This window comes from Osmerus eperlanus, chromosome 9 (assembly GCF_963692335.1).
Source record: "Osmerus eperlanus chromosome 9, fOsmEpe2.1, whole genome shotgun sequence".
NCBI lineage: Eukaryota > Metazoa > Chordata > Actinopteri > Osmeriformes > Osmeridae > Osmerus > Osmerus eperlanus.
The window spans coordinates 1,544,003-1,571,812 of NC_085026.1; the positions used below are offsets into that span (position 1 = coordinate 1,544,003).

The 27,810-nt window shown below is 42.3% G+C and overlaps 3 protein-coding genes across 3 annotated transcripts in view; 1 reads left to right on the forward strand and 2 right to left on the reverse strand.

The window, feature by feature from the left end:
* Positions 1 to 27,810, forward strand: part of yju2 (YJU2 splicing factor homolog) — a 351,236-nt gene that overhangs the window by 265,742 nt on the left and 57,684 nt on the right. The gene's annotated exons all lie outside the window — the stretch shown is intronic.
* On the reverse strand, positions 11,546 to 21,982 carry diras1b (DIRAS family, GTP-binding RAS-like 1b). The gene is given in 4 exon segments (XM_062468985.1): positions 11,546 to 16,297; positions 16,613 to 16,686; positions 16,689 to 16,953; positions 21,637 to 21,982. Coding segments are annotated over 3 exon segments (594 nt in total). The 5' UTR covers positions 16,921 to 16,953; positions 21,637 to 21,982; the 3' UTR covers positions 11,546 to 16,009.
* On the reverse strand, positions 23,222 to 27,750 carry zgc:101744 (Receptor expression-enhancing protein 6-like). Its single transcript, XM_062468986.1, has 6 exons — positions 27,667 to 27,750; positions 27,425 to 27,569; positions 25,558 to 25,651; positions 25,189 to 25,327; positions 24,909 to 25,077; positions 23,222 to 24,747 (listed from the first exon to the last, which is right to left on the reverse strand). Exons 2-6 carry the CDS (start codon positions 27,540 to 27,542, stop codon positions 24,710 to 24,712), a joined length of 558 nt encoding a protein of 185 aa, XP_062324970.1. The 5' UTR covers positions 27,543 to 27,569; positions 27,667 to 27,750; the 3' UTR covers positions 23,222 to 24,709.

A 27,810-nucleotide genomic window follows, 5' to 3' on the forward strand; every position in this document is an offset into this window, starting at 1 on the left:
AGAAATACGACTCTATCGGCAGTTTCAAAATCTTGTTCGTTCTTGCTTTCTCTGACTGATTTTACTCACCTCTCCATTGAAGTTAGTGAGAGAATTTGAAAGGCTGCTCTTGCTTCAAGGCTCATAGCTGAAAATCTGTAAATGTGAGCTCTTTAGTAGTTACATTGGCTGAAAGAGGACAATTTTTCCTACATTTTAAGGTATAACTTGTTTCTGTAAGTTAAACTATATGAACGTTAGAGGAATTTGTTTGACAAATTAGTTGAATATCAGAAAAAGAGCACTCTGCTGGCTGCTCATTCATAAAAATCAAGGAGCAAACATTTTAATGTATTTCAAACTGTCATTATTCAAAATTGGCTGAATATTTGAAAAAGCTGAATCATTTGGGAATAGCTGAATGTCTTGTGAACATTTTAAAGGTTGAATGGTGTCTCTAGCTGAAAGTAAGCTGAAGTAGTTACGTTTTAAAGAGGAGGAAGCTTTTTAATGATTTGAAAGGGTTTACCATTACTTTTAATGGGAGAATAATTTGCACAAAAACCTTAATGTCTTAAAAAGTATAAAGTGAGAAATACCAAAAGTCATAGCCATCATCTCCTGAAGGAGCTGAACGTTTTGATACAAAAGTTGTAGGAATCGGTTAAAGTATGCAGAACGAGTTAAAGGCCAAAAAACGGCGGAAGAACTAAGAAGTTGATATAATAACTAGAAACGGCTGTTCCTGCGAAACAGCAGTGAGAATGCTGAAAACCTGAATGGGGATAGCTGACCATGCTAAAAAAGCTGAAAATAGTGAAAATTTAGTAGAAAGTTATAAGCTGAAGCTTCAAAGCAACCGAAAGGTATTTTTGAAAGGGACTGGAGCAGCATTCCAACAATGATTTGAAAGGATTTACCATTACTTTTAAAGGGAGAATAATTTGCACAAAAACCTTAATATTTTAAAAAGTATAAAAGTGAGAAATGAGAAAATACCCGCAAGCTGAAATGAATTTCAAAAATGTGTGAGTCACACAAAAGAGGCAGTGTGGAAGCTCAACTGCATCATCTTAACAAAGCTAAGAGCTAAAATAGCCTACAATGTGGGAGAAGCTGAAAGCTGAACTGTTAAACAGAAGAAGAAGTAGGCTAGCTAGTCGTAACAAGAATATTATCGTTTTAACAGATTCAATTATAGTTGGGATAGTAATAGCAGTAGCAGATGTAGCCTACCATTGAGTGCGTTTACTCGGCTTTCTTAGTAGGATTCAATGTGTTGATGGAATGAAACATACAGCAGTAGGGCCGATACAGGAAGACACGGCGACACTTTGTTGCAGAAGGATGATGGTGCAAGTTTTGTCCGTGGAGCATACAACGATTAATAAAAAAGAATCATGTAGACGCGTTTATTGAGTAATCGCATAACTAATTACACATGTAAACGGAGTAATCGTATTATTGGCATAAACCGACAATTGCTAGTAATCGTGTTTCTCATGGTCAAGTAAACGTACCAATCACCTGTGTGAGAGACTGAGTGGTGCGTGTCTGTCGTTACGGTGATGGTGCAGCTATGATTGCCTACGCGCTGAGGGCAGAGAATAAGAGAAATGTAGCTAGAATCCACACCTCAAACAAGATAACCTAGACGCAAAACTGTACGTCCAATCCAAAATATAAGGATATTTTCCGAGACCCAAGACTCTGCCGAAACCAGAAATATTCTTTATATGTCTGTGCAGTCAGAAATATGACTCTACCTGCAGTTTCAAAAACGTGTTCCTTTTGCTTTCCTGGTGCTTGTTTGTTTGGTTGCCACGGTGATGGCGCAGCTGTGATAGCTAACGAGCTAGGCAGAGAGAAAAACGAACATTTACCTAGCATCCACACCTCAAACAAGTTGACCTAGACGCAAAACTATACGTCCAATCCAAAATATAAGGATATTTTCCGAGACCCAAGACTCTGCCGAAACCAGAGATGTCCTTTATATGTCTGTGCGGTCAGAAATACGACTCTATCGGCAGTTTCAAAATCTTGTTCCTTCTTGCTTTCTCTGACTGATTTTACTCACCTCTCCATTGAAGTTAGTGAGAGAATTTGAAAGGCTGCTCTCGCTTCAAGGCTCATAGCTGAAAATCTGTAAATGTGAGCTCTTTAGTAGTTACATTGGCTGAAAGAGGACAATTTTTCCTACATTTTAAGGTATAACTTGTTTCTGTAAGTTAAACTATATGAACGTTAGAGGAATTTGTTTGACAAATTAGTTGAATATCAGAAAAAGAGCACTCTGCTGGCTGCTCATTCATAAAAATCAAGGAGCAAACATTTTAATGTATTTCAAACTGTCATTATTCAAAATTGGCTGAATATTTGAAAAAGCTGAATCATTTGGGAATAAAAATGTGTGAGTCACACAAAAGAGGCAGTGTGGAAGCTGAACTGCATCATATTAACAACGCTAAGAGCTAAAATAGCCTACAATGTGGGAGAAGCTGAAAGCTGAACTGTTAAACAGAAGAAGAAGTAGGCTAGCTAGTCGTAACAAGAATATTATCGTTTTAACAGATTAAATTATAGTTGGGATAGTATTAGCAGTAGCAGATGTAGCCTATGCGTTTAGTCGGCTTTCTTAGTTGGATTCAATGTGTTGATGGAATGAAACATACAGCAGTAGGGCCGATACAGGAAGACACGGCGACACTTTGTTGCAGAAGTATGATGGTGCAAGTTTTGTCCGTGGAGCATACAACGATTAATAAAAAAGAATCATGTAGACGTGTTTATTGAGTAATCGCATAACTAATTACACATGTAAACGGAGTAATCGTATTATTGGCATAAACCGACAATTGCTAGTAATCGTGTTTCTCATGGTCAAGTAAACGTACCAATCACCTGTTTGAGAGACTGAGTAGTGCGTGTCTGTCTTTACGGTGATGGTGCAGCTATGATTGCTAACGCGCTGAGGGCAGAGAATAAGAGAAATGTAGCTAGAATCCACACCTCAAACAAGTTAACCTAGGCGCAAAACTGTACGTCCAATCCAAAATATAAGGATATTTTCCGAGACCCAAGACTCTGCCGAAACCAGAGATATTCTTTATATGTCTGTGCAGTCAGAAATACGACTCTACCTGCAGTTTCAAAAACGTGTTCCTTTTGCTTTCCTGGTGCTTGTTTGTTTGGTTGCCACGGTGATGGCGCAGCTGTGATAGCTAACGAGCTAGGCAGAGAGAAAAACGAACATTTACCTAGCATCCACACCTCAAACAAGTTGACCTAGACGCAAAACTATACGTCCAATCCAAAATATAAGGATATTTTCCGAGACCCAAGACTCTGCCGAAACCAGAGATGTCCTTTATATGTCTGTGCGGTCAGAAATACGACGCTATCGGCAGTTTCAAAATCTTGTTCCTTCTTGCTTTCTCTGACTGATTTTACTCACCTCTCCATTGAAGTTAGTGAGAGAATTTGAAAGGCTGCTCTCGCTTCAAGGCTCATAGCTGAAAATATGTAAATGTGAGCTCTTTAGTAGTTACATTGACTGAAAGAGGACAATTTTTCCTACATTTTAAGGTATAACTTGTTTCTGTAAGTTAAACTATATGAACGTTAGAGGAATTTGTTTGACAAATTAGTTGAATATCAGAAAAAGAGTGTGCCTCTGCTTGCTGCTCATTCATAAAAATCAAGAAGGAGCAAACATTTTAATGTATTTCAAACTGTCATAATTCAAAATTGGCTGAACATTTGAAAAAGCTGAATCATTTGGGAATAGCTGAATGTCTTGTGAACATTTTAAAGGTTGAATGGTGTCTCTAGCTGAAAGTAAGCTGAAGTAGTTACGTTTGAAAGAGGAGGAAGCTTTTTAATGATTTGAAAGGATTTACCATTACTTTTAATGGGAGAATAATTTGCACAAAAACCTTAATGTCTTAAAAAGTATAAAAGTGAGAAATACCAAAAGTCATAGCCATCATCTCCTGAAGGAGCTGAACGTTTTGATACAAAAGTTGTAGGAATCGGTTAAAGTATGCAGAACGAGTTAAAGGCCAAAAAACGGCGGAAGAACTAAGAAGTTGAAAAACAATAGACGTTGTTTGTGTGGTCGGATTATAACGAATACAAAATAATTTGGATACATCCAGTCAGTCTAATTTGATTTCTATTCATCGTTTTGTTTTCTCTAGCTGGCTTCCATCTCGTAAACCTTCTGAGTTGGCAACGCAGCCAGTGTTCACAAAATAAGTTACTGGATGGAAGCCAGCTAAACGAAAACAAAACGATACATTACAATCCTAGTAATACGCTAGACTGACTAGATGCACTTGCATTACTTTGTTTTAATCCTACTACACAAACTACGTAACATAGCCAAGTAAATTAGCAGCAACTGTTGATCGTCAACCAAATTGAGCTATAGGCGAGACTGGAACATGACTCCCACACACCTCGGCGAAAGGCGATCAAGCAAGCTCATGCTGCTTGGATACCTTCAAACCTTTTTGGTTGGCTTCTTTATCTGGGAAACTTTTCTGGTGAGTAGATTATTTATACCCACAAAATATACACATACCTGTGGCATGATATTGAGACGAAAGCATGACCTGTGGTTGTTTTTCACTATCTGATGTTTTTACTAGCTAGCTCGTAGTAAAGGGTATTATTCAGGTAACTAGCGATTACTAACTTGCCATGTTTAGTCAAATTAAAGCAAACACAATAATTCAGACATCCATTCTATATTGATGGCTATGTTTTGTGATCTCTTGCTACCATCTACTGTCATTAATTTCCGTGTTGATAGAAAATGTATTCCTCATTTATTGTCAGGCCACAGTTCAAGCAAAAATGAGAGGCAAGTGTAATTTGTTTGGAAAATCTGGGCTAGGGCTAGTTGATGGACGACATGTAGAATAAACCAGACTTTATGCTTATTCAATCTAACAACCTATTGAAATGACAAGACGGCAATGTATGACTGTAATGTTTCATAGGGTAATGAAACGCACCACTTGTCATACCACTTGATTGCCTGCTGTTGACCGTTTTCTATATCTTGAACATCTCCCTATAATTTTACAGGTGAATGTTGGCCTGCACAGGCCCCGTTCCAAGAAACAGAACATGACAGCACTGCTGTACAAATTGTCCATGTATAGTACATGGCCTTCTCTCAGGTGTCGAGCAAGTACGGTCAGCACAAAGTGACCATTCCTTGCTGAACATCAACGAGACTGTCAAACACCTAATTCCTTGATGTACCAGCAGCATGTTTATTTTTTTGCAAAGGCTGAAAGCCCATCTCCCATCCCACACCATCACCACATTGCATAGAGGGACTGTAGAGAGCATCCCAAGGAGCTGCATCACGGCCCGCAGAGGACAGTGAGGACAGCTGAGAAGATAGTCAGGATCTCTCTGCCCTCCCTCACAAACATCTATACCAAATGCTGCATCCCCAAACCCACACGCATTGTGGACAAACCCATGCACCCCACACGCTCCTGTACATCATCAAACTCAATATTTTTGCATATTGCTGCTACCTCAATAACTGATGTCCATGTATTATGGTATTAGTATGTTATGTTTACATTCAGTTTCCCTTGCACTAGCTTACTTGTTTACATTCACAGTATCCCCACTTCTTGGTGTTTTGAGAAATTGGTCACAAATGTCATCTTGTCTTATTGGACCAATTTTATTGACCTAATTCCACACAGTTGTTGTAGTTGTCTAGGTTATGTCTAGGTCCTGGAAGAATGTTGTTTTGTTTCATTGTGTACTGTAAGTATATGATGACAATAAATACCAGTTGACTTGTCATGACAACAGATCCAGAAATCCCAAGCCCTTCATGATCCTGGATGTCCATAGTGGATCCTGTGTAAAGGATCATGTCCTAAACATAGCCAGTACATCACACAACTCAAACATGCTGTACCTTTTTGCCGATATGTTGACGGAAGCTTTGCCTACCCCTACACAGTGTCAAGGTTTTAAATAATTTTTATGTGATATTTTTTATAGCTGTGTGCTAATGATATTCATTGATATGTAACGTGACAATGACGAGATTGTACCCTTTCCTGGACATGTAATTAGCTACCTGAAATGAGTAAAAGGATACGTGTTAAAAATTAAGAAACGTGTTGGTGTGGGCTTTTTAACTTATTAAAATATTTATTAAAATAACTTAGTACTGTCATTACTGTTCCGATTTTTAAATATTCACACAGGTGAATCCACAGTGAATTGATATGATATATTATCGTAGTGTAGCTTTCGAGAAGCTAACTTGGCTAATGACGATAATGTAGGCTGCCATGTTTTTTGTTTTGATCAGTACTCTGCATTGTGGGTGTCAAATGGTCAACGAGATGACCTAATCTTCTCACGAGAAAATACTGAGGTGTACGGGGTCAAGGGGTACATCATCAAGGGTCATATTTGTTGCCGGAAGACAAAAAAATCAAAGATGGCCTCTAGTAGCTCAAAACGAGACGAAAGACAGACGAATGTCAGATGTTTTAGATGCATATTTGTGAACGTATATCTATTATTTCGATCTCTGGTTGGTTGTACAATAGTAAAATCTGTTGAAAGCGATAGCCAAGTCAAGGAAAACGGATAATATTATGGTTTACTAGGTGGCGTGAGTAAAGCGTGAGTTATTTTTGGTTAGCTGTTAGCTAACATTAGCTAAACTAAATTGTTTGAACGTTTTCTTATGGATAATAAAGATAAACTTTCTCAAAATATACAGTAAATTGAGATTCATGTTTATAACATACGCGTAGGCTAATGCTGAAGAGTTTATTGTTACGTAATAAGCCAAACTGGACATTCTAAAGGACGCGTTCCAACACACCGGTGTGTTGGTACGCTCCAGGGACCAGCCAGGACTCAACACACCGGTGTGTTCGTACGCGTCAAAGGGTTAACAGCATTCTCACAAATATATCTGCAAGCAGCAATGCGGGTTCCTCCGCAAAATGGCAAAATATTTTAAACATGTACACTGCAGAAGATCGAGAGTTGGACAACAAGGGAGCAAAACTACTTCATGTTTGGCCAACAACAGGCTGAATGGGGATTTGAACTCATGAGCATAAGGTTACAAGTCAGTCTCTCTATCCTCTCTGCTACACACCAACTGTTGAGATTGTACGAATAGAAAGGGCAGAGTATTAGCTTTGGTCAGCTTTTGGACAAAGGTTAAGAAACGGTTGACATTTCAAGGTGAAACTGCATGAAATTCTGCATCGTATTTCAGAATGATGTCATCCTGTTTAACTAAACATATAATCAAAATTATGACAGGCCAAAAGATAATGGCTGGATTCCAACCAACTACCTTATACTTTACAGGTCACCATGCCAGCCCATTGAGCTATTCTCAGTGTTGAATATTGTCATGTTCAGTTACTGTATAAAAAAGTAAGCTGTTTCTCCTGTGGTAAGCGTTGTTAGATTCAGCCAACGTTGAAACAGCTTTAATTCAATCATATTTTGACATACCAAGGTGAAATTGTTTGTGGTACTTCAGAAAGATGTCATCCTGTTGAACTAAACAGATAATCACAATTATGACAGGCCAAAAGACTATGGCTGGATTCCAACCTACAACCTTATACTTTACAGGTCACCATCCCAGCCCTATTCTCAGTGTTGAATATTGTCATGTTCAGTTACTGTATAAAAAAGTAAGCTGTTTCTCCTGTGGTAAGTGTTGTTAGATTCAGCCTAAGTTGAAACTGCTTGTACATTTCCTATAAAAACGGGATGACTGGGTTGCTGCTGTAAAGAATAACTTTCTCATCGTTTTTTTTTAACAGGTTGTTTGGAGTGCCATAACTTGTCATGGAAGGGAATTTTAAATCATGCCTAGCATCAGTGGGAATGTGTCCTGGCTTAGGTTACTGAAATGAATTTGTGCAACAGGCAAGGGATCCACCTGAACAATCAATTGACTTCATTAGAGAAAACCATTAGAGTTATCTCTACCATGCGTAGACTACAAGTAGCTAGCTACTGTGGTGAACCTGGCTTGTTTTGCAATGGTTTACACAGTCTCGCTAAACAGATGATCAGAGTGTTGTGATGGGCTCAAATAAACACATTGCTATGTTTTTACAACCGGAGGATTGATCGGAAGACTAGAAACCGTTTTGCCAGAATAAAAAATTAAAAACTATGCTTCTGACTGGTTTTGAACCTACAACCATTTGCTTACCAGCCAATTGAGCCATTCCCAGACATGGATTACACAAAACTGGATAATAAAAAAAGCTGTTTCTCCAATGGCGAGCATTGTCAGATTTGGTCGAAGTTCAAACATCTGTAATTCAGTCATATTTCGACATATCAAAGTGAAACTTTGCATGGTACTTCAGGGGCATCTCACCTTAAAGCCTATTAAGTTTGAACCATCCTTCAAAAATACATTTGATTTAGTGACACAAACATATTGAGGCAATGTGTACATTTACATAAATACACCCATTTCAGCCATTTTGTACTTGATTCAATTGCCTTAAGTAAAGTTTTTAAATACGTCAATGATACATATCTGTACAAAATTTCAAGTCAATTTCACCTTTGGTTCAAGAGAAGAGGAATTTTGAAGGTTTTCCCAAATTATCACAATACAGGAAAATCCATCATGGCGGACCTTATGGGTCCTTGAGGCTTTTTTGTTCCTCATGAAAAATGAGGCATGCACACCAAGTTTCAGAAGAATTGGAGCAATGGGGTGGAAATGCCATCACTTTGAAAATCGGACTTTTGGGCGTGGCCTGTGGCGCCCCCTATGGTCCGATGTGGCCCATATTTGGTGTGGGGGTACCCACTTGGATGTAGTATCAATGTGCCAAATTAGAAAATTTATGACCAGGGACTTTTTGAGATATTGGGGCGCAAGGAGAAGAAAAATAATAATAAGAATACCAACAATAACAATAGGTTCCCTCCTACCGGAGGAACCTAATAATAAATATATATGTGAGAGAACAAATGTTGTGCTCTCGCCGAAGGCTTGAGCACACCCAATAAGAGACAATCTAAGGCCAGGACATTTAAATACCAAAATCATACAGAACAATATGGGGTTGTGATGGGCCCCCTATTACCAGGGCCCTTAGAATTGTCCTCATCTTCCCCTCTTTTACGGCGCCCCTGCGCACAATCATCCCTATAGGATTTACAGAGAATGCCCCAGTGAGTAGCAGTCTTCTGGGCGAAAATGCTGTGTCAATGGCAGACGTCAGAGGGGAATGGCCAGACTAATTCAAACGGATAGAAGGCAACCAGTGGTGGACTCAAAAGTGCCCTCTTGGATGCCCCTGTGTTAGATTAATGATAAAGGGTCCTGTACGGTATCCCAGTGTGATAAAGTCTCTTCTAGGGTGCCCCTATGTGTGAATTCTTTAAGTAAAAGTCCCTTCTGGGGTGCCCTTTCAGTGGATAAAACATAATGCAGTGCTCTCTGAGTGCCCAACCAGTGGAGAAAGCGTGCATTTTGACTTAAACACAATAACAACATGAGTCCAAGGTATTATATTACATTAATCTTTTTTTTGGTGCTCATATTATTGTGAAAAAATTCCATGCACTCGCATTGACTATTGATGTCCCTGCCTAAGCTGATATCAAACTTATGGCCCTGAACTGTACATATAATGGGTTAAGCAAGGGTTTGTATAGTGCATTGTATTGCACACTTCTTGTACACAGCAAACGTAAAAAGTGTAAAAAGCTCTAATAGTTGTTTGGCGATCTTTACGTTTAACACGCAATTTATACTTTTGCATAAGTACTTGCTACATGCTTCGATAGCCAAACAACTGTCCCGGTGCACGTAACTCTGCATTATTGCATGTCGTACTTCTGTCGATCAATTTCTTATTTCCTGTTACTTACTGTGCATCCAATCAGCGACAAAAGTGTTGTACCTACCCTTTCGGTTTTGAGTTAATGTAATGTTGTTTCCCATTTGGGGGAACATGTCTTTTTCTTCGGGGGGAGGTGAGCAAGTCATCCTTTTTTGGGGGAGTTGACTCATATTTGGGGGGAGTGTTTTCATTTGGGGGATGTACTCGTATTAGTGTGTGTGTTTTGCACTTCAGGGCCACCGTAGGTTTACCTTACAATCACTAATATAGATGAGATACAACATTCATGTACACACACATGCATAAACATATTTACATACACACACACATACACAGGCATGCATAAACACACTCACACATACCCATTAATTAACATACATTAACATCCATGTACACACTATCCAGGTCTACTGTACCAGGTTTCTCAAACAGTGTTTCTTTGGTATTATGGACCCTCAGCACAGTCACTGACAACCACATGAGTACTATTTATAGAAAGAGAGAGAGCATTTACCGCATTGGCCTAATTTCCTCTGCAGCGTGAAATTATGCTGATGCCTATAAAACTTTTCCTTTGAAGTCTCTCTCTCTCTCACGCTCTCTGTCCTTTTCCATCTCTCTTCGACTTCTTCCCTCACTCTCTCTTCCACTTGTTCTGTGACATCTGGTTTGAAGGAACTGCATCACTCAGTCTGAATGAAGACTACACTAGAACCTGGCATTACACATAGTCTGGGTATTGCGATCCTTAATCACATTTTAGCTTCCAAGAACTCAGAACATTTAGTGGAACCTCATGACTCTGGGTGACTCCCTCTCTTCCTGTACTTTCTTCACTTTGGTGTGTGTGTGTGTCTGCATGTGTGTGCTTGCCTGTATTGTGTGTGCTTATCTATTGTCCGGTAAATTCCACATAATTACTTTGTGCATGTAAAGAATAAGAGTGTTTGTTTTTAAGACTCTTACTTTTTAAACACCAAATTAAATGTCGACAGACGGTGATTAGCTAGATCTTGAGAGAGGGTGAAGTGTGTATGTGTTTGTCATTAGAGTAGAGCACTACCTCAAACACAAGCTAACAGAGGGATGCTATCCCTAGGGCTCTCTCTCAGTAGACAATACATACACACCTACACATACTTGTGTACGCCTCCACACATACAGCTTGTCGTAACACGTCACTCTCTTCACCAGGGTCACACCATGCGGTGATGCAACAGCCGTCACGGTGTCTCCATAGCAACCACGCTGGGTGCAGAATTCCCAAGCAAATGTTAACTAAAGAGAGAGGCAGAGTGAAGAAAATAGAAAAAGAGAGAAGATAGAGAGGGAGGGTGGGTGGGTGTCTGGGCGGCTGAAAAATTAGAGGGGAATCTTTTCACACAGGAATACTGTAAATGAGACAATAATATGTCTCTCAGTGTCAAAATGGAGTGCTGGTCTGCTGTATATCTCTTGGACCAGTGTACAGAGGATTAAAGATACAGAAGACTGATAGGGTTTTGAATCATCCAGGTCCATCCAGCAAATGTCTGCATAAGCCAACCGAACCAAAGCCCATGCTTTCATGGTTCAGGCAGGCGGTCAAATCACAGAAGTTTCATAACTATCTCGGCTACATTTAAAAACAAAAACAAACAAAAGACACAACCCAGCCATTTTTCAATTCACATTTTTATTAGGAAAATCATTTTGCAGATTTGATTATTGTTATCTATTTATATATATGATATTTTCAGTTTGTCAGAGGATGCGTCAGCACAGTATATCTTAATAGGAAGACTATTGCTAGAATAATTATCTATACATTAGAATAAGGTTAAAAAAAAAGTTGCAACATAAGTTTTTTTTTTACAAAAAACAAAAGCAATAAACCAAAGCCATTAATGCTGAAGAGTCATTAAAAATACAAAGATGATTCACAGTTTGTGTCCTTGTTCTCATGCTGGCTGGAACACCAATAGGGACCATGCAGGGATGAGGGGTCAGAGATGTAGGATAATACTCAACTACATTACCCAGAATTCTAGAGACCCCACAGAGGCCCGGTCCAGAAACATCATCCACAGATCTAAAGGGACTAGACAAGTTTGAGCAACATGGGATATGCTTTCCTTTTCAATGTATTCCATTGAAAACACAAGGAGGCTGCTCTTGCCTGGTACTAGATGAGCTCATGTCACAGGTACAGTTAAATCACTCATCAGTATCGCTTCCTCCTTCACCAGGGACATAGCTAGGGTCTTCTAACTCATGCTCGCAATGTTCACCTTTCACAAACACTTCTTATGCCAGCTACACCACCGGAAATCTAGCAATTCAATGACACTAGTAAGCAATATTTATACTAAGGAGTGAGTTACCCAATTCAACTCGGTTACAATAACACCAGATTCCTGTAGATCTAAAACACTGGGTAGTTCCTGTTCCGGGCCAGAGGTGTGACTGGGCCAGAACTTAAAGATGTCAGCTTTCTTACCTGCTAGACCTGGGCTGATGGAAAACATTTGAAACGGAGAACCACTGTCATTCTAATCACTCCTGTTCTACTTACTGCCTGGGTGTGTCGCAGTGTGGCTGTGTTGTAGTTCTTGACTTTACTACCGACAAAATACACTTCCCATAAACCCTCCTCAGCAACGTGACCAGTACCCTGTTAGTTGCTTGATTTGATATCAAACAATTGGACAATGTGCTTTCTCTCTTGTACCAATCCTAAAATGAGCTATTAACGTTTACGTCTGTAATACCTTTCTGGGGAGAACAGAGTTGAGTTTAAGGGGCCCTAGTAAGCATTGGTCCTTCTGTGATCTGTACAAGTGTTCAAAGAAACACTCAATGACACTCATATTCTATACAAGCTCTGATTGGACTAGACAATGTTCAGCCAATGGAAAGAGATAGAACTGAGATTTTGTTGTGTGTGTACCTCAGAATCCTCATCTTCATCCTCGGTCTCTCCTGTCCTTGGGTCCTCTGAACGTTATTTACAGATATCTACAGATGAAACAGATCGGGGCTCAATCCCAATGTCAGAACCAGACCCGATCAGAAAAAAAGAAAACAGTGTCCTAGCGGAACATAACTAAAGGGCAACGTAGACTGATCTCCTGAAGGGAAAGGGGCTCGAGTCCTGGGTGGAGTCTAGTGGAGGTACTAAAGGAAAAGGGGATTCAGTCCTGGGTGGAGTCTAGTAGAAGTACTAAATGAAGAGGAGCTCAAGTCCTGGGTCCCAGAGGTACTCAAGGTAAGTACAGTAACACACCAATGAGGCTGTCACAACAGAGGGATGGACACTGTGGAGCAGAGACAGAGAGAGAGAGAGAGAGAGAGAGAGAGAGAGAGAGAGAGAGAGAGAGAGAGAGAGAGAGAGAGAGAGGAGGTGTGTTGAATGACGATTCTGCAGACACACAGGTCTGACGCACTCTGCACAGAGACAACTGGACACCCTGTTGCTATGCCTCAGATTTTGTATCGTCTTTACGCATGAGTGTGTGTAAATGGAAGGGGGGAGTGAGATGATCCGCCAGTCTGCTTGGTCTTCATGCTCATATTGGTGTGTGTTGGCGTGCTTGTGTCTGTGTGTGTTGGTGCATGTGTGTGTCTAAGAGTCTGAGCAGTATGACTCATGCAGAATGTGTGGGTAATCTCCACGGGGAAGCTTCAGATATCTGACAGACACTTCATGAAATCGCATAGAAACACACACAAACACAAACAATGCGCACATGTACACGCAGGCTAACCCACAGATGTAAAAAAAATCCTCCCCTGACAAACTGGATGAGACAGAGAGTGGGAGGCAGGGGCATCCATATAAACACAAAGTACAATCCATACTTACACACAGTACACTCCTTACTCACACACAGCATAATTCATACTCACAAACAGCATACTCCATACTCACACAGTACACTCATAGACATAGTACACTCCTTACTCATGCACAACATACTCCATACTCACACAAACTACACTTACATACACACACACACACACAGTACACTCCAGATTCAGACACACACAACATAATCCATACTCACACACCGACACTTCCATAGTCACACACAGCATACTCTTGTCACCAAGGCTCCAACAGTGAGAGCCTGCATTTTGTCACTAGATGAAGATGCTGTGATTGATTGACTTCAAAGTAATAGTATTAATAACATAATACAGCATGGTTCCTTAACTATGAGTTTAACAAGGATGAATGTTGTGCTTTTCAGGGTCAGAAATGGAATGTACTTGATGATATGAAAAAGACCCCATTCAGATTGAGAAAAAACTAACCAAAGAGATAGATAATTTCCTTTCCTCTTATGCATTCTGGGAGTGTGTAAGCGCAGACACAGCTAGACACATCTGTTTTCACTCGTCTGATCTGTCTATCACATTACGATGCCCGGTTACTCTTCCACAGCCTCATTGTGCCTTGAACGCAGTGCCGGTCCTAGCACATTTGGTTCCCTAGGCAAGGTTTGGGAAATTGCTGCCCCCCTCTTCATGCCACCCTAGGCGGCTGCCTATGTCGCCTATAGGAAGGGCCGGCACTGCTTGAACGTAGGCACAAGTTAACACACTGCAACTTACAACATCAACATCTCTAGTTGCCATTAATCCTTCTCCACCTTTGGTCAAGCAAGATGTGAATCCCACGAGATTAGATCAACAGAAGAAAAAGGTACAAAACAATAACAAACACATATAGATATGTATATGTGTTACATTTTGTTGTGCTTCTATATTCCAGAGCCTAGACTAACTACCTATACTTTGGATCTCCCAGAACAGCTGTAGTCTGTTCAAAGAGAAATATTCATTCTCTTTGTTCAGAGAGTGCAACATGAGGGATCGTAGGCATGTCTCTCTGGTGGGTCTGAGGGCATTCAGATATTTTTGTGTGGCTGTGGTTGTGTAACACCAAACCATCTGTGTGTGTGTGTGTGTGTGTTAGTTAATACACTATTCCCTGGCAATACCTCTCTAAGCCTTGTGACGTACAGTACAATGAGAGTTTGATCAGATAGACATGGGAACAGGAGTACTTATTTGCAAGAGGTCTAGCTCTGGTCACCCCTGAAAACCTTCTGCTCCACAGCTCCATAGTCTCTGTGCTTGTTGGATTCAAATTCTAAGAGGTTTTAAAAGCTTTCCAAAATAATTCACAAAGAAACGAAAGGCCACAGGAAATCCATTCTACAAAATAAAAAAATTTTTTTTTTAAATACAGGGTCAAAGCAAACTGACATTACCAATTTACTAATCTGCATCATCCCAGTCCACTTTCAACTGATTAATAATCTTTCCCAGTCTATCTCATAACAACGTTTATTTACTCTTGCATTCCTTGCACCAGAATGTTCAACCAGATTCCATCCTCCACAAGGTTCTGTTGATGACACAACAACGGATTCATCCAGCAGCCATACAGTCCACCAGTCCTCTGATTCTCCAGAACTGTTATAGAACTGCTTCCCAGTTCTGTCAACAGTATACCATGTTGACAGCTGGTCTCCAGGTTTTAATAACGTTAGTTGGGGGACAGTTAAGATCTATCTCTACCCTACATGAGGGTGGGGGGGGGGTGGCGGGGGGATAGAGGTGAAAGAGCTTGGGTATGAAGTTGGCCTCTGCGCAAGGATCTGAGATCAGCTGACCGACCCAGACCCTAAGCGTTAACACCTGTAGAAGAAAGCCAGACTGACCTGGGCCAGTGCCTAAGGGCACCCTCATCCAGCTCCAGTGTATAGGTATTAGATATAATTTGTGAATTCTGTGGTAGAGTCCATAAGGACAACACCACCACATCTCACCAGTGGGGTCCGGGACTCCTGGTGCTGGGGTTCTGGTGTTGGATGGAATTTAGCAGGGCTGTGAGTTGGTTCCAGTCTTGTACAGGCAACCCTCTGAATTCAAAGCTATATATTCACTACATCCACAACATTAGGGTAAATTAGTAGGTTGAAAGGACTTTAGTCCTGGTTATAAGATTAGAGGGGCTGGCTATGAAGAGCTCCATCTTCACCCTTTCTTTTTTCGCCTCTCGCTTTCCCATCCCTTCCTCCTTCCTCTTCCGTCCCTTCATCCGTTTTTCCTCCCCTCTCTGCCCCTCCTCTCTACATCACACTACACTTGCCCTTCAGTCTCTCTGCGCGGGACTGCTTCCCAGAGCGCTTGCCGTCGATGTTGAGGCTCATGTTCCTCTTCTTATCCAGGTTAAGGAGCTCCTGGAAGAGCTCAGTGACATTGTGGTTGGTCTTGGCTGAGGTCTCCATGAAGGCACATTTCCACTGAGTGGCCTGCGCCTCCCCGTCCTTGGTCTCCACCTCCCGCTGGGTCTCATCACTCTTGTTGCCAACCAGCATGATGGGAATGGCCTCCACGTTCCCCTTGATAGCCAGTACCTGCACAGGACAAAAAATACTAGAGTAAAACAGAGTAGAGTAAAACAGAGTAGAGTAAAACAGAGTACAGTAAAACAGAGTACAGTAAAACAGTGTTGAGTAAAACTGTGTAGAGTAAAACTAAGTAAAACAGAGTAAAATGGAGGATAGTATAACAGATTAGGGTAGATTAAAAACAGAGTGGTGTAGAGTAAAACATAGTATATCAGAAACAGTGTAGAGTCGAATAGAGCAGAATTAAGTATACTAGAACAGATCAGAGACGATTTTAATGAGAGGAATCACAAATACTTTGACACACACACACACACTCACCTGTTGGTAGATGGGCTTGAGTTCCTCCAGTGACTGTTTGCTTGTAATGGAGTAGACCAGGATGAAGGCGTGGCTTTGGAGATGGACAGGCGCTGCATGGCAGGGAACTGGTGGCTCCCGGTGGTGTCTGTGATCTGAAGGGTGCACACGCTCTTGTCACAGCTTATCACTTGCCTGTAGGTGTCCTCCACGGTGGGGATATAGGTGTCCCTAAAGGTGCCCTTGACGAAGCGCAGCACCAAGGAGCTCTTCCCCACTCCCCCCGCCCCGAACACCACCACGCGGTAATCATTACTCTGCTCTGGCATTCTGCCCCCTTCAGGCTGCAGACAATATTACACCTGGACAGAAGGAGAAAGGGGAATGAGGAAGACAGAGGGAGAAAAGAGAGAGTGGTCCATTAGGTTTGGTCCATCTGTTTGTCATGTTCTGACAGACATCCAGACTGTCTGCGAGGACTCAAACTCTTGCTTCCCACCTGAGGTGGAAACAAAGGCTCACTTGTTGCTCTGCTGCAACTCATCTTTATGTATGTTTCTGACCAACCTGCCTACTCTGCAGTGTGTGTGTCTGTGTAGGTATGTTTCTGTTTGTGAGTGTTTGTATGTGTGTGTTCATTCATGTGTTTGTAATTATGTGTGTGCATCCACATGTGTGTAGTGTAAACATGTGAATGTGTTTGTGTACTTGTGTGTGTGTGCAGCATGTATGTATGTGTATTATTCATTAGATCTGGAACTAAACTCATTATAAAGGGCTCTCTAATACCCTTAATAAGATGTCAGTTCAGCTACTTCCTGGAGAGACACAGCAGAGACACATTACTGATGCTCAAAAAGTGAGGGACTTCCTGTTTTATGTGCACTGTGTGAACACAGTTGGATGTGACTGCAAAATCGCAGATGCACACACACACACACACAAACACACACACACACACACAGCAGATTGTGGTTTTGAGCAAGACCCTGCCTGCCTGCATGCCAATCTGCATCTTTGTCTGTCTGTCTGCATGCCATACATCCATTCCCTGGACACCACACATCTCAAAATACTTTTGGACAAGCCTTACTTCCTTTATAATCCTCTTTGCTTCATTTCAATCACACCCATAGACTCAGACAAACTTTACAGCCTCGACTGGTTCTTGACTAGGGCACAGAGGTTGATGACTATCCTCCCAAAAAGGAGTCGTCTCACACTTTCCGCTCCCTTCATCCCTGAAATTGGCGAGCTGCTGCTCCTTAATGAATTAACGGTATAAATGCATCTGTACCAGCCCCGCCAAACTCCATTAGGAAATAACTTTGGCACAGAAGAAGCTCCTCTCTTCTGGACCCCCCACTCCCCTCCCCTCCTGTCCCCTCCACTCCACTCATGTCTTGGCAGCCCTTGACCATCTTAGAGAAGCAGCTTAGAGCTAATGATTCATTCCAGTGTTTCTGTCATTGATGGACCAAAACAATTGGCAGCCAGTTGGCATCCGTTTGAGTTTCTGGTTATTCTGCTTGTTGGATGAAAACTATAAGGAGTAATGTATGGTAGTTGAGGGTCTGGGGTTGTTCTAGACTATTTAGTGATGTTCTTGAACATCCCTATGAGTTTAAATGACAGTGAGATTTGAGGTGATGCCTGTCAGACTCAAATGGGTTTACAGACTAACAGACAGTCACACCAGTGTCAACTGACGCTCTGTGTGCACACATGAGCTCGGCCATTTTCAATTCTGTACATCTGCAGGAAATAGTGACAGAGAGAGCGAGAGAGCGAGAGAGAGAATGAGGGGTTGGAGATTGGAGGGGGGGGGGAAACAGAACATGCATTTGTAGACTCTAGGTATCTGTTAGTATGTGTGCACTGCTTGTGTGTGCGTGTATGGGAACATGCAAAAGTGTGTGGATCCATTTGTGTGTATGCATGCATGTGTGTCTGCATGTGGCAGTGATGTGTGTGTGTTTGTAAGAGATTGCAGCTCTCTGGTCTAGGCTTACTGGCTAATCATTGAGCTTAACCTCCTCTATGCTCCTGGACTGCTCTGCATTGACCCAATTCCCAGGACCTAGCTTACCAGCAGCCTCCGTAAGACATTACACACAGCTCTTAATATACATGGAATACACTACAACAGAGGCCTCAAATGCACATACAACCAACACATAGAACTGCAACATCTATTCCAGGGTGCTAATCATAACATGCTGTACTAGACGCAGAAGGCAGACGTGAATTTTACTTTTGTCTATTCAGGGAGGGAGTCTCATTTACAACAATGCAAAAATCGGAAGGAAGGAAAAAAAGTGATGCACAACAACATTTTCCATCAATCTTAAGCAGAGGCATTCCAAACATTTCGCTTAACTTGGATCATAGAAATCATATTGTAGATTTAATTCTGAATGAATGGAATTGGAACAGACTTGACATCCAGCACTGCTACCAATGGTGGTAGGGGTCCTTAAGGATTCTAATTGGGGTCAGATGGCTGAGTGGTTAGGGAGTCGGGCTATTAATCAGAAGGTTGTTGGTTCGATTCCCGGGCGTGCAAAATTATGTTGTGTCCTTGGGCAAGGCACTTCACCCTACTTGCCTCGGTGAGAATGTCCCTGTACTTACTGTAAGTCGCTCTGGATAAGAGCCTCTGCTAAATTACTAAATGTAATGTAAATTCCCTCTAATCGGATCTGTGGTGCCCCACACCACCCACAATAAATCTAAAATCCTGTGCTGCTTGGTCTCTTCTCATTAAACTAGGGTTCAGGTGACCATCAGAGATGAGAGGTGAACATATAAACAGGCAAGAAGCAGATAGATTAGGCAAGAGGCAGGCAGACAGGTAAGAGACAGCGAAACACACAAAAGACAAACATACGAACAGACAAGAGAGAAACAGAGAGGCACGAGAATGTCCAAAAGGTTGTCAACAAACCTCCCAAAGGACCAACTGCTCAAACCCCATGTGGGTTTCCAATTACAGAGACGTTGTACCGAGTGGACTGTGTTGTCAAATTCAAAAACATATGGGAATATGAGCCTGTATACCACAGCTTTACACACTCAACCTGTAGAACAGACCACACCAGACAAATGCCTTAAAAAGGATTTGCTCCATGAGTGTAGATACAGTCTTCTACCAGGTGAGTGACGTGTGTTTTGTTTTCCTGCTCTATTTCTGGAAGTCGTTGAAGGGAAAGAATTAGGTGCAATAGGAATCCTATCTCTCCCTCCTTTCATCCTTCTACCCCTCTCTCACTCTATCCTACTCTCCATCCTTTAATCCCTCTGTTACTTTGTTTACCCCTAACCGTGTTATACCTTACCCCTCCCTTTATCCCTCCTTCCTTTTCACCTTCCTCCATCTCTCCATCCATACCTCTATCAGACTGTCAGGGCAGAGAATAGGCAAGCCAGCTGGCAAACCACCAGCACTTACAAACCCCACCCAGAACTAGCTGACACCCCACCCAGAACTAGCTGGACTAACACACCCAGAACTAGCTGACACCCCACCCAGAACTACCTGACACCCCACCCAGAACTAGCAGGACTAACACTCCCACCCCTGAGTGTGTGTTCATTGTCATCATCATAATCATTTTCCTTCTCTTCCTCCACCTCCACATCCTCCACCTCCATCACCTTCTCCTCTTCTTTGTCACCCTCCTCGTCCTAATCCACCTACTCCTCGATGTCATTCACACTGACAAATGAATCTTTTCCTCAGACCGTAGTCCTGTAAACTATTGTTATAAAACAGGAACGTGGGGACACACTGACACATCCTCTTACTCACACAAACGCTGAAACACTCACCCACACACGACCCACACACACCTCCCCCTCCCCCCCCTCCCCACTGCCTTCCCCTACCATCCCTCTTCCCAACACACACAGGCTTTACTGTCAGGCATCCCCTCTCTTTCTCTCTCTCTCTCTCTCTCTCTCTCTCTCTCTCTCTCTCTCTCTCTCTCTCTCTCTCTCTCTCTCTCTCTCTCTCTATCTCTGTCTCTCTCTCTGTCTCTCTCTCTCTCTCCCTGTCTCACTATTCTCCACTCTTCAAAGCCTAATCATGGAATTACCATCTCCCATCACATAGCTCCCTTTCCCCAATCCTCTCCTTCCCCATCCCCTCTTTGAACAAACAGCAGCATCCATACAGTCACACCTACTCTCTCTGTCTCTCTATCTCACACGCACACACCTAGTCACACAACCCACTTATTCCTGCCCCTCCTTTTGTCTTGACCCCCGCCCCCGAATCCCCCATCCCCCTCACGCTTAGAAAACCACACATCAAACCGCAATCAGGGCAAACAGTGTTTCCCGATGGAACCGGATGGCAGGGAGGGATTATCTATGAGGTTTAGAGCACGAGTCAGAGGCTATGCGTCATGCTGGCGTCATTACGGAGTACGCAGCCTAATGAAGGCGTGTAAAATTGATGTAATGTGTGCCCATAGCAGTTTTGCAGTGGATGGGCTCGGAGTGGGAGGGGGGAGGGGGGGGGGGGGAGGTTATGAGTTAAATTACATGGTGTGTTGTAGGACCACAGGATACGCAACGCCATTACAGCCTATAGCCTACTCTACTCGTTTCATTCATAAATACCAGAAGATCGCCATCTCGCTGGGGTGCCATCATTTCACAGTCGCATCGCCGTCCCCGTCCCCGTCCCCGTCCCCCCGCCCCGTCCCGTCCCCCCCACACACACACCTCAAAGCAAGGAAAATTTCGAACACCCTGCTATTTTGCCTCTATTCATCATGTATTTAGGAAAATACACACGACTGTGTCCTATGTCGATGAACATGGACAGCTTTTTCGTTAAACAATGGAACAATATTTAACGGATAGCAATACATATACATACATATATTTGGTATCAAGGCGATCCGTTGTCCCATTTTTGTCATGCCAGGAATAGCGTGCGCACAACGGCCAATAGTGGCAGAAGGTAGCAAATCGTAATGCTACCAAATATCAACACTGTCGAACAGAAAACCAAAGGGTAAAATGCATATTCATACCTGAACTTAAAGAATAGTTTCGTTTGTGTGTCGGTCGAGACGGATGAAAGTCGAACGCCGAAAGCGTCTTACTGCATTTTTCACGATTCATGTAGTCTCGAGCTCATGTCGTCCAATTTCCACAACCACAGCGGTCTCTCTCTCTGTCTCTTTCTATTTCTCTCTCTCTCTCGCTGAAGCTCCTGATACCAAAGATATGACGTGGGAGGTGCTACGATCTCTATCTCTGCACACTTTATCTTCTCTCACTCAACACTGTTAAAGCGGTGAAATGACAGCACACGTCTCTCCAGTCTATCGGTATGTATCCCCCTACTTCTGAATGGTGCTCCACATCGATCCTGTACACTTGAAGCGCACGACGCCCTACCAGCCCATTACGCACTTGTGCACGTTGTGTTGGTGATGCCTCTTGGTAAGGCTGAAGGAAAATTCATTTTGCTTCATTTTTAAAATGGTCGTCTAGGGTCACACCATGTCTGTCTCGACAGCTAAACGCTACACTGACTTCTGTACATGTTTTACTCATAAACCAGCGACAAGTCTAACTGGTAAACCAGTGATGGAATTTAGTCTTGTCTTAACTGACAACGCCACAGTTGCAAATGTTAGAATACGAGGCATAGCCTATACAAGAGAATGTGACTCAAAGAATAACATAATAGACTTTGTTAAATTTACGTTAAAAAAAGCTTCCCAGACTGTAACCAGCAGGCCTAGTTTTAGGGGTACTGGCAACCTCACACTTTGTAGGCTACGGATTCAGCAATCTTTAAAACATGAATGAAGTCATGACTACGAACCAACTCTTTATTGGCAATTAAATACTGAGGATGCCGAAGATTGGATACGCCAATGTCAGAAAATATGTTACGGTTTAAAGCCGGGGTGGTGGTTTTCGTTGAGCGTCAATTCAGGACTACGGACAGCGACTGTGTTGTGAGAAGAAGCACGCTATCTGATTAAGCCATCTGTTCGGGACCACGGAGAGCGTCGACAAGTGAAAGCGTTGAAAACGTGTTCTACGTTTCTCAATCTCTCTCCAGAATGGGGTTTGTTGTATCATATTATGATGACTTATTACCCGCCCACCCCCTGCGCGCTACGCTTGTCTGAGTGCGTCGTTTCTGATTAGATCACGCTTATCTAAAAGACTGCGTTATCAATTGGGCAATGGACATTTAGCATCAAGACTACTTTGGTATTATCTATCATTAAGCTAACGCTATGTACTGCAAGATCACACGATGTGATCGAGCGGTATCGTCGTGAGAGATTTCAAAGGCCGAGCGATGATCATCCTGACATGGCGTTTGTCTTCCTCTGTCTGTCAGTCAGAGTATTGCAGTACCTGTCTGTAGTATAGCTACATTCTAAGTGTTTATTCTGCATTGTGGTTATGCAAAATATTTGAGCCCAGTTGTCAGTGTGTCTGTGTCAGTGTGTGTGTGTGTGTGATAGGGAGGGACTCCTTTCCAGAGGCTCCTCTCTCCAGCTGTTCAATTCTCTGCTTTCTGGTCTTGACAGGCTCTACACTGGATATTAACCCTCCACACACATGATCCAAATGATAGTCAGAAAAGTCTTAAATTCAAATACATTTAATTTCAAAAGTGAAAATCGTCACACAGGTATAGGACCTTTAAACTGAGACACCAAACATTCAACAGATCTTTCCGGACGGCTGTCTATCTATCTATACAGTCTATCTATACAGTCTATCTATACAGAGAATGGCCATACTGCCACGTTTTATTATTTTGAGAAGAGAGACTGTACAAAACGGAAACCTTCAAAAGTTTAGAAACATGAAATTAATCTTACAATAAAAGTTATTGGATTTTGAAATGTTAGGCCCACAACTTGGATAAATCCCGAGTGTGTTCCTTGTTTATACACTACTTCTGTTGCTTTGGCACACCAACCCATAGAGCAGGGGTACTCAATTAGAAACCCAAAAGGTCCACTCACCAAATTTCCATTCAGTCCAGGGTCCGGAACAATGATGGACAAAATCCCAAAACAGCCTAAGACCCATGCCACTCTTAAATGAGGCTTCAGTTGCACGCTCTTGTTGGGTGGATGATCTAACTATTACACTGCATGTTGCTTGGTATGACGATTGCAGTAGTTTTTTTTCTTTCTGGCCCTTACCTCAGAGTTCTGGGGGCAATTTTGTTAAAAGTGTCCATGCTTTGTCATAGTGACATTTCACGTTACCACTTTTGACAAGGGCAACCGTCTCATTGCAGATTAAACACATCGGTTTTGTGCTCCCCACCGGCAGCACAAATGCAGTGTCAGTCCACTCATAGCTTTTTTTCGGGTTTAGAGCACGCCATGATTTTCGCTAGCGAAGAAACAGGTAACGTTTGAAAATCGATTAGCCTGCGTTGTTGCGAATGACACACAGAACCTGCGTGATCCGCAGAGGTTGCGGGAAATTTTGAGTGAGTGAGTTGTCATGGTGATTACAGTTATAACAGCTCCTGATTGGACCTTTGGATTGGACACGGATGATAGAAACCACATCCAGTAGGAAAAAAATATAGGCTATAGCGCGAAATCACGCACCAATGAAAACTCGCTTGGATCATGACCAAATTAAAATGTTGATTTTGGCTTCGGTCTAAATTGTATTGCGTCTGGGTCCGGATCCGGACCAGATTCTACCTATTGAGTACCCCCCACCATAGAGCAATGAGTAAATGTATTTGATTCTGGACCGAGGGCCAAAGGGCAACTTTATAGCCTTCATGACTCAGTGGAGTGCCTATTATAAATGGCTAACCTGGGCAGTATCTCAACACTGTGAGGTGTACTACTTCTCTCAGTCATAACCACAAAACAGGACAGGCAAAGAGTACATCTCCATCTGACAGAACTTGCCCTGGTCGATGAGGGAACAAAGGAGTCCTTTACTGCTTCTGTACGATGGCAATGTTTAGGCTTATCACATGACAGCGATGATGGGTGGAACGTACAAACAGCCACACTCTCTCACACACACAGGCTAATGCATACAACTTACAGACATTCAAGTGGACACAAACACACACAGTATGTCCAGTCCTCACTTGTTCTTGTCTTGATTGAGAGCCAGGTTAGCCGCTAGAAGCAGAAAGAAAAGGGAGATGAACAGAGAGACATCTATTGTTACGGATAATAGCAGAGACAGGTAGTCATTTACTTTAGCCTTAGCAACATTTTAGCACTGATCAGTTAGCTGGTGGTGCCCAGAATCTGTTACAGTGTGTGGAAGTATGTCTCACCCTCTCTGGTGACCGTATCAGCCATGTCTCTGGCCTTGCCGCTGAGGTCATTGACCACACTGTCCACGGTGGCCTGGTGCTTCAGGAACATGGGTCGGACCACACGCTTGTACAACACAGTAGAACCATTCCAGGAGACCGGAGCCATACACCACAGCAGGAACACACACTGGGGGAAGGAGCAAGGTCCTACAGTTTACTCACAACATCCAAACAAGCAGCGACTTCAATAAGAAACCACCAGCAGGATGTCATCTAGTCCTACCCTTACTCTCCTTACCTTGCCAGCATAGTAGAAGGGGAACCAGGATAGGAAGATGTCAGAGAAGAATTCGACAATGCTGAAGTAGCCATACACCACCCAGTAGGTCAGCCACTGTGTGTCATCATCCTTCTTGTTGCTCTCGATGGCCTTGATGCTAATTAGAGAGACAGGAGCAGGTTTGATTGACAAGACCAGGCACCCATTCAGACTCAAGTACACAGCATTAAGAGAGCTGAGGGGTTTTGGTGTTGGGTCGGGTCTAAAAAGGTACCAGCTTTTCAATGATGCCACAAGGTTGAACTCCCTATTGAGGGACTGTAGGACCAGTGGTGAACCATTACTGATCTACAGTCTAAATGCAACCAATCTTTCTCCCTCACTTACGAAAAATATGCTGGATAGACAAAGCCGATGAGATTGCAGAGGAGTGAGGCTCCATACCCAAACATGAGGTACAGGACAACGAAAGCCACAGCACCTACAATAAAGGAATACAGAGGTGAAAAAAAGACATGAGAGTGTCTGTTTGCCTATTTAGCTATCTCTTTGGCCACTGTGTGTTGAAGAGCTGAATAAACAGTACGTAGCAGATATCCAACACACATATTGGCAATATTACAGACACACATCTTGTGTAAATAGCTTATGTGAAATATGAGCAATGGATTTTAAGCATGTTAAATATTCCACGTTACTTCATATGACTAACAGTGATATCAATTTAGGCTCTATACAAAATATTATAATGAGGCCCATTTGCAATTAAGCAACACACACAAACAACCTACAAACAATGAAAATAGATCTAGGTCCTGAAATAATCGTTTAATTTATCATGACAGTTGTATTTAAATCCACGAAGCTTCCCATTTTTGTTTGCTAGATAAATACAAAACCGGTGGAGCAGGTTAAGAGGGGAAAAAGAGCTTGTGGCTATAGGGCATAGAAGGTACAGTATGCTACATGTCTACCACTCTGCTTTCTGTTTGCATATGAAAATCCTAGCATGGTCACATGTCCTTGGTTACATTATCTTTTTTTCCATGATAGCATGATGGATGTAAAGACTTCTGACTGGCTTCAGCCATAGGACTGAGTAGTGTGTCTATATGGTAACTACCATAATGTCAATGCAATATTAATACAATGCCAAACCACATGTTCTGAAGCAACAGTGAAAGAGCCCAACTCAGACAATGCTGACCTCCCCCCCAGTCCAAGGGAGTAGGTCATATGATCAAACTGTAATCTTCTCACCCACAGTCTGACAGTATATATGCCAACTGTGTTAAAACTAGGCTGGATGAGATGGCAGTTGTTACTACAATATACCACTCCAAGTCATAGTTCTAGACACTTCCTCTTTGCATCAGGACAACACAGAGTATACAACTAGGTCTCTGTATTCTCAGCAGCCCCACTCCTCCAAAGTCCAAAACACATGGGTGTCACAAGCATCAGCATGTCACACAAAAGGCAGAGGACTAAGCAGAAGTACCACTGTGACATGAACCAGACTTGGGGTAGAACCCTATACAAAAATAAGAGGAAAATAAAAAACGTGTCCAAGCATAGGGGATATAAGTCTCAAATAGGCTACATGACATGGTGGGCATCAACTGATGGCCAAGTGAATTAACTGGATGATTCAATGAAGACAGCTCGACAACTAGCCAAAATACACTGTCACTGACTGTAGTAGGTTAATGCCACCACCATCTGAGTTCATATTAACATTAGAATGAGAGTAGAACCTGTCAACACAGCTCATCCCAGTGACAGTCATACTATAATCACCAGCCATCTCTGCCTCAGTCTTGCACTTGGTATTTCAGGGCATGTTAAAAATACCCCGAGCAGACAGCTGTCATTGGGAAATTAGAAACTGTGAAATCAACTGCAATGCTGAATCAAATGCTATCCATATATCTACGACCTTCAAAACAGATTTGATTAGGTTGCCTATATGCATTTGAAATCACAGGACAACAAAAGTCGGGTCAATTTGGCGTATTAATTAGTCAGCTCGTACGCTACTTGATTCGTATGAATACGAACTTGGCAGTTGATCATGGGCAATACCACAGATCCTAATGTTAGCAAATATAGCTTGCTAGCTAACAGTTACTGTAGCTTGAAATGTGCTGATCGGGCTAAACGAATTGCCAACTGTTCAGGTCCATGAGTTTAAACTCCAGTTCGCATACGTGCAACATTGTGGCCAAAACAATTATGGCGTTGAGTTATTTACCTGAAGTGATATATTGTTTTTTAACTCCTGTTTTCCCCTCCAACATCGCCAGGAAATCTGTCACAAAGTTCTTTTCATTCAGAAAAGCTTCATAGCGGTCTTTGAGTTGAGCCAACATTGTCTCGGACCACTTTGGATTGGATGCCTAAAACAAAGAACAATACCATAAAAACAACTAGTTAACGTCGATGTTAAACATACATACTTTGTTCATTATTTGTCAAATCCATAATTATCCTGACCTATTGCTTAATTTGCCCGTAAAGAAAGCGCATTCACTTTTACAGGCGAAGTTTGGGAGGAGTTTTCTATCTCGAGTCCGTCTGCCCAATCAGAAGGCACTTTGCATTGAATTGGTCACCAAAGCAGGTGATAAAATGATTCTA